The 7,833-nt window shown below is 38.3% G+C and overlaps 1 protein-coding gene across 2 annotated transcripts; it reads right to left on the bottom strand.

Moving 5' to 3' along the window:
• Positions 1–2,914: 2,914 nt before the first annotated feature.
• Positions 2,915–7,641, bottom strand: LOC135674060 (uncharacterized). Of its 2 annotated transcripts, none has more exons than XM_065183496.1 (7): positions 7,192–7,358; positions 6,175–6,410; positions 5,838–6,096; positions 3,681–3,860; positions 3,437–3,592; positions 3,258–3,350; positions 2,915–3,056 (listed from the first exon to the last, which is right to left on the bottom strand). In XM_065183496.1, the coding sequence occupies exons 1-7, from the start codon at positions 7,219–7,221 to the stop codon at positions 3,045–3,047; spliced, it is 966 nt and encodes a 321-aa protein (XP_065039568.1). In that variant the 5' UTR covers positions 7,222–7,358; the 3' UTR covers positions 2,915–3,044. The 2 variants fall into 2 exon arrangements, with proteins under 2 accessions (XP_065039568.1, XP_065039567.1); XM_065183495.1 differs by having other exon boundaries at positions 2,919–3,056; positions 3,129–3,350; positions 7,192–7,641.
• Between the last annotated feature and the right edge of the window lie 192 nt (positions 7,642–7,833).

Raw genomic sequence — 7,833 nt, 5'->3', positions numbered from 1 at the left:
TCACAGAACTAAAGAAGGAGGAGAACACTTAGCACTTTTTCAACACTTATATAACCCAAAATCTCAAAACTTTTTTTTTATACTTTTGTGTTCTTTCATGCAGGAAAGAGTGGGGTATTTATAGGCTCCAATGACTTTAAAAAAAGAATCAAAAAGTGTCTCATCCTAAGTTTTCGAGATACCGATGGTACTACCACTTGATAGAGCCTCGGAGATTAGGCACTGGCGGTACCACCACCTGATAGGGCGGTACCACTACCTGACAGCAATAACTGTCGATGGTACCATCGCCCAGACCCAGACCACTTGAGAGGCTGAGCCTCAAGCACTTCCACCGCCTAGTCTAGGCAATGCCACCACCTGATATGGCTCCAAGTGTTTGAATGAGCCATCCAACTGGCCTAATTTAGTCTCGTTTTGGGTCCAATTAGCCTCTAATTGAGTTAGTAAGATTTCTCCCAAAACTAACTCAAATTAAAGTTCTAACTATGATAGTTAAGGCTAAAACAATTACAATATAAGTAATCTAAGTTGTCCGGCATATCAATTGTTCAACCGAACTCTCGGTGAACTTCCGATGAACTCTCAACGATCTTTCGGCGAGCTTTTGGTGAACTCTCGGTGAACTTCCGATGAGCTTTCGGTAAACTTTCGACGAGCTTTTATTGCATCGTCTGATCCTTCGGTGTATCCCTCGATTCATCCGACCCGATGCCCGATCATTGACTCCGGCCCAATATTCGATTCTTCTTTAATTGTTTTGCCTTGTTCACAGTCGTAGTTAGTCTTGCATCATTTATCTCAACACATGGATTATATCATTAGTTCATCAATTGATTTCATCATTAAAATACGAGATTCAACAAAGGTATCATTAAACATTCAATATTCTATAAGCGGATAATTCAGTCAAGTCATTCTCTAATGAGCACCTGCACAACATCCCTGGTGTCCCCACATAAACAACCATGAGACTAATTATCTCCATCATATAGACTGGTATATAGTACATTGGTCTATTTGATTATCTCGATGTCCCCCTCGAGTAACCTATAACCGAAAATGTTTAGGATATATATTTAAGGGTGAATTGATCTCATTATCATGATCTATCTAATTCTCATTGCACAAATTCAAGGACATTATAATATATACATTATCTAATATAAAGTAAGAAATATAATAATAATAATAATAATAATAATAATAAATTATCCAGCATGTCACATGTGTCATCACTTACGTGATTAACTTGCAGGGCACTTGTAATTAGCAGTTATTAGAATTCCATAGTATATTCTTGCATGGACTGGTCCCTTCCTTGATATAAATAGTGTTACTTCTTTTATCTTTCTTTCAGATATCCTATAAGATAGAACCCTTCTTATGAGTTTTTTAAATCATGTCCATGATACATTCTCATCATTGTTAGTTCAAAGAAGATAAGCTTTCTTCTACGCAAGCATATGTCCAATTAACTCGAGCCATGTAAGCTTCACCCTATCCTCGTTGTAGTCATGCATATCAAAGTAAGTTTTGAGTCCATAAGTCTAATACCTTAGTATTGATCGAGTTAGTGTAGGCGGATATATTGATGCGAGCTTTGACATAATCTTATAGATGTCTCTCTATCTAATTTGTGTATACTGATATATCCATAAGTCTAATATATCAGCATAGATAATTAGATCTTCGTGGTTGCGATCTCTCGAATGGGGATGACTCTCTCTTTCTCTTGTTACGATGTTTTTTACTCATCTGAATCATCCTTTGTCTTAGGATTTATTTGGGCTTGTATCCAACGGATTATGATCTCCATCTATGCAACAGAGAAGCGACATGAGAAGTTTTCACATTGAGAGGGGAAGGGGAGTGCATTGCGGAGAGAGAACACACTAGGGATTCCAAACTTAAGGTTGCATCGTTGGACCATGTTAGCGCTGGAACTGAGACATTGGCGCATAGGGTGAAATAAGGCGTCGAATGAAAATACGAAGCATTGAACTATAGAAGGCTTTGAATGGGAGGAACACTCGTGGTGGCATTAGGGTAAACCAGAGGTCAATTTGCTTTGACAGGGAAGAGATGGATAAGTGAACTGGCTCGACTAAAACCAATTCTGTGCCTAGTTTAATAATCACATGTGAATTGAACGGATTAGCATGTTCTTTTAAAGCAAAAAAACGAATGCTCTGCAAAAATAATGAAAATGGAACGCTAATTGAATTTATGAAAATTAATTAATTAATTAATTAATTTTTAAAAAAAATTTCTTTAAGAATTTATATAAAAATATAAATAAAATTTTATATTATTAGGTGTGAGAACCAAAGATTTTTGCCTCCAAAGACTCTACACAATCAAAGGCAGTAGGCCCCACCATTATCGTGACAATTGCTCAGTGTTTCCCACGATCGAAGTCAATGTTACCACTAAGAGAGAGAGAGAAGAAACAAAACTTCAACGGTGACACGCCACCACTGAATGCTTTTGAGGGAACGATTCACTTCATCTAAACCGTAGGATTTCCCTCTTTTTCTTTTCCTTTATTTAGAAAAAAAAAAATCAACTCAGAATGATAAATATTTTCTTTTAAGTAATTAAAAAAAATTTAGATGTTGGATTTTTGATAGTTTGGTGCAGATCTTGAAAGATGTTTTACTCTGCGGCTCATAACATCATGATCTTAGTCGACCAGCAACAGCAGCTAAAAATCCTAATCGATGGAATTCAAACCCTGCTGCAATTCAAATTTCCAACTTCAAATCTTCATTTACATAATCCAGGGATCAAGTGACCTTGAACACTTGATCAGCTCATGAATTACTCATGGAAACAACAAAATATGAGTAAAACATGTAAACAAACACCGCCTAGCTAATTGAGCTTGTTAGGCAAATGTATGCCTGCAATTACATATATGCAGGCATTGCATACACAAGTATAAAAATTAAAACAAATTAGCATTGTTTTGGACAAGCAGATCTTCTGTCCATCTGTCGTCTCGGTTTAGTACTGTGCTCGATTCCATTTCCTTTTTCTTACTAAGAAGTATGCTGCAGGAGTGAAGAGAAACAAATTGTTAAGCACATGAAAGACACCATGAAAATTCTTTAAGTTTTTTCTACCTTGATGTGTTTGTGTCATGGTAACTCCAGCTATCAAAAGGATCCAATTTAAAAACCATAATCTGAATTCAAAAAGCTTTCGTACTCAGTTCCTTTAAGAGAGATGTAAACATCATCCCAGTTCTCAACCTGCTCGTGCAGTGGTCTCGTGTGTATCTTCACATGTCGGCTAACCAGCTTTCTCTGAGGTACTCTCAGGAACTCCAGGACATCCATTAGCTTCTGAAGAAACCGATTAATGAATTGAGAGTGTTTTCTTCCAATCGCAAAAGGGTAATTTGTCCAACAAAGAGATGCAAAGTACTCACGGTGTGATTCCGAACGAGATCCTCATAGTACAAAACAATATGGGGGATGCTCTTGAAGTACCCCAGTGCATCGGTAGCAAACTTATCCGTGTGCTTAAGGGTTGGAATCAATTCAGAGGTATTGATCCTGGGCTTGTATCTTGCGAGTATGTTGGCCTGTTTGTGATTTCCATGAGAAGAAAAAGTTGGAAACTTTGCAATGCAAGCTTGTCGATGTGCTTTTTCAATCATGAAAAGAACTGACCTCACTTTCTGAATGTACATGAGCTTTATGAGTCCCATGTAATTGCCTAGCGCTGCGATCATGATCGTTTGCAAGTTGTGAGACCAAACGACAAAGTAGATTTCTCCTGAACAGGAATATCACAGAGACCCCTCTTTGACTGAAGTATTCAACTACTCTTGCATGATTCTCCATAAGACCCTGGAATAGTGCCATGGAAACAAGGGATGTTAGAATTATACTTCTGCTGGAAGATTGAGGGTGTTGCAGGAAGATGATTTTAGATAGGATTAAAGATGATCATGGATGAGACAGGATAGGTGACTGATAAGAAAATATGCAGATAAAACTAGTAGCTTAAGGCCTGACACTGACAACGAATACATAGAGAGGAATTATGTTTGTCTCCGAAGACATTTATTGTAGTCGAACCTAGATCAGGGGCAGAGAACAATTTCCATCAATCGTCCGGTTGTGTCCAAATCTCTGTATATTTTGCAATCAAGCAAATCACAACAAATATGACAACTCAAAGCATGGCTCAATCCATGACACCCAGACAAGGTGCAGAAACCCAACTTTCCATAACTTTGAGGCTTAGGAAGGAATAGATTTCTGCATACCGAAAAGGAGCTTATTTTTGTTCACAAGAAACTATGTCCTGCAGAGTCAAGAGACAGTATTTCAGATAGGAAGAAGAATTGAAGTCAACAATCTATAGTACTTCATTAATTAGCTACTTCTTTGGATCTCCTTGCTAAATTTATGGTTTTTCAAGCCCTAGAAAGAGTAGTTAATATTCCCGATTTCATTTATATTATCTTCTAATAGAACATATCTAGTCACATTTCTGGCATTTCTCTGCCTCTGAAAGATACATCTCTTGGTTTCAAGTATTAACAAATTTTCAAGAGACATGACTATCAGATAGTTGGGCGATGAGGCTAATGTTTGCAACCACCTCATTTCTAGTATGCTGGTGGCATCATCAATAATTCCAGTTTCAAACATTACCTAATATTAAATTTCACATTGATTTTTTCCACTCTAGTGTGCTATAAATTGTTAGATATTTGAACGTGTAGTGGTTCATGTGGGTGGCACAGATACCTTAACTGGGAAGCAAGAATTTTAAATCACACAAAAATTTCCACAATAATAAAATTGATTACAATTAATATACAACTTATGTTCTTGAAGGCTAAACCTCCGTCTCTCTCTCTCTCTCTCTCTCTCTCTCTCTCTTCCCCATTTTAATTCTCTTCCCTTTCAACTATGTCCACCCATTGTGGATGCTTCTCACACACTCGCCCATGCACCTCACCTCTCACCCTCACAACCACTCCTGACACCGCACCTCTGTGCAGCACTTCACACCACAACAATGTCCCACAGCACCTTAAGTAATGTCAAATGCCTCACAATTCATGCCTTGATAATCCCACATACATATTATGTGAACAACCTACTCCAAATCAGTTAAGGAGAAGCAATCCTTACCAAAATTTAACAATTTCTTATCCTAATCAGTAGGACCAAAATTATCAATAGAAGCCACCTTCCCAACAGAATTCATCTATTTTCCAACACCAGTTCAGTGCAAGAAGTTATGTAGCATCCTCAATTTGTTCCAGCAAAAACATCCTTATACATAGCCATCCAGACTAACAAATTCTTTTAAATGTTTCACATATTGCATTCATTGGCTAATGCTCTTCTTTTTTCGAGTAAAAGGAAAATACTAAGTACAGCATGCTTGCCTCCAGTTTGCAACTTAAACTATGAGCTAACTAACGAAATCACATTAGCACCTTCAGCTCCAGGTTGTCCTGTACAAGATTAAATAATAAAATACATGTTAGCTTTGGCTTACCAATGGATTTTATCGATGAACCCTGATGACTCTTACCACAATTGCTTTTCAGTCTAGCTGCCCGAGCAGCTTTATTACCTCAAACTAGTTACTTTGTCCAAGGTTTACGCATAGAATATGATCCATGAATTCTCTTGCCAGCATCTTGTTTGAGAAGCTTACGTATCGAGTTTCTAATTGCATATATGATTAGTTTCTATTGATCTAGCACATTAACAGAGTAAAAAACTTAATCCTGCATCAGATAAAAATATAACACCAAGAGATATTATCTTAGTGTTGAATGAAGAGCTTTACGGCTTTACCTGATTCAGCATCCACTTCAAGCCAACAGCAGCTATACATTCATTTTTTGAAGCACTGCTGTACCAGTCCAGATTGTAAATTTTGTCCAATGTTCTTATGATTGTTGATACATTACTCCTCCTTTCTTTGGGAGAGAAAATCTCGCCATTAGAACTAATGTTAACATGGCTATTCAAGAGAGTCTCAAACCAGCCACTTCCAGACCTCTGCATCGACACAATAGAGAAAAACCGAACTGGTGTGCATGCACATTCATCCCTGAAGCTCATATGAATGGTTAGATAGATTGCTGCCACATGCCAAACTAAAACAAATTACCAGAAAACAGATAGATACCTGCTATAAGTGGTGGGTACTGGATAATGCACATATGGTATTTCATAATATGGAATGCCAGGTTTGCTGCAAGGTGCTTCCATTATCTTGATCATCAATTTTCTGGGTCTGCTTTGTATCCCTATCTGCTTTAAACTTACTGAAGAAATATAGATGCCGCATATCATCATAGCAGCTAACATAAGCATCCTCAACACGACGTGCATTTTCTTTGGTGCCTTTATGGCGAGTGCATCCTGCAATAGATGTTAGAGAAGTTAAAATTTGGTGCCTGGATAAAGCCTGATCATGTATAAGAACATTCTAGCCTTTGGATATTCTTGCCAATGATGAAGTAGGTTCACGGCTGATATGATAAATGAAAATAAACAGCTTCATTTAAGAAAATAGTAGTTCCAAGTTTCAGAAGCAGAAAGGATGGTGTTAACTGATGCATGAACCTAATGGGATGCATAATGTAAAGAGGAAATAGTTTGACAGAAACTTACAAGGTTTGACCAGTGTCAAACAAAAACAAGCAAATGATAAAAAATTTAGCGAAGACTGAGGTGTTTAATCATCAGCTCAACTAGCTTATGAAACAGATCAACTCCAATAAGATGCCTTAATCACTTGAATCACAACACAGATTGATATCACAGGGAAAGACAGGATTTTGAACCAGCAAGAAACACCTGAAAAGAAGAAAGAAGTTTCGAGGATGACCAATCAAGTAAGGTGAAAAGATGGACAAACTTCCAAGTAGCTTCTCTGCTGTTAAGATCAAGCGATGTGCTCAGAACCCAAAACGAAAGGAACCATTTCCAGAGATTACCAAGTGTTGAATGCACGGATCAGATGATGCAAACCAAAGAAAGAAGAGGAAAATAAAAAAGTCCCATTGTCACTACCAAACAAGATCAAGCTTCCGACTTTCTCGTTCCTCCAGCCACAACAATGAGAATCCACTGATACATATGAGAAGAAAAGACAAAACAAAACAAAACTCACGGAGCACTGGCAACTGAGAACAATCACCTTGTTGAAGCAGCAGCGCTCCTCCACCATTTTATTCTCTCGCCTTATTTCCACTTTTTTTGCTCGATTCCCTTATTCGAAAAGGAGAAGCTTTTTACCAACGAGGAGCTTCCATCACCCCTCTCTCGCTTTCTCTTTCCCGCTTAATAAATTGTTTCCCTTTAACAGCCAGGTTATAGATGGGGGAGAGAAACCGGAGTACAAAGCTTCTTCCCAGCCCATTGAACTGCCCTCATAAACTACCATCATTACCTCCGGAAGCCACAGAAGCGCTCCTCTTCGTTCCTATCCGCCATTTCCGTTCTTTCTCCTCGTAAATAACTAGTCTTCCATCTTCGCTCTCTCTCTCTCTTTCTCTCCACCGATTTCTTCGAACGCGCCGAACGATACATCTGTCCACAGGGTGGTGGCAGGGCCTTCCGAGAAAAAGGCCAGAGAGAGAGAGAGAGAGAGAGAGAGAGAGAGAAAAGCAGAAATAATTAATGCAGCAGCGAGAGGATGTAATAAGCATTTATTTAATGTGATACGGAGATCTAACTTGAAGCCCAAATCCATGATTTGGTTATGTGGAAATTAGGGTTGTACTGAAGCCATCCATTGGCTATCTTTCACTTCTGCCTTCCTCGCCAAAGTGTGAGGGGC

Source organism: Musa acuminata, chromosome BXJ1-5, assembly GCF_036884655.1.
Source record: "Musa acuminata AAA Group cultivar baxijiao chromosome BXJ1-5, Cavendish_Baxijiao_AAA, whole genome shotgun sequence".
Lineage (NCBI taxonomy): Eukaryota > Viridiplantae > Streptophyta > Magnoliopsida > Zingiberales > Musaceae > Musa > Musa acuminata.
The sequence above is the reverse complement of the archived record's forward strand: the minus strand, read 5'-3'. Positions and strand labels throughout refer to the sequence as shown.

Excerpts from the sequence above, each read along its gene's own strand:
- LOC135674060 (XM_065183495.1), bottom strand. The coding sequence starts at position 7,221 with ATGGTGGAGGAGCGCTGCTGCTTCAACAAG. Across the intron at positions 3,861-5,837 it reads TGAAGTGGATGCTGAATCAG|GGTCTTATGGAGAATCATGC; the intron begins GTAAAGCCGTAA and ends GCACTATTCCAG. Across the intron at positions 3,593-3,680 it reads ATGTACATTCAGAAAGTGAG|GCCAACATACTCGCAAGATA; the intron begins GTCAGTTCTTTT and ends AATCACAAACAG.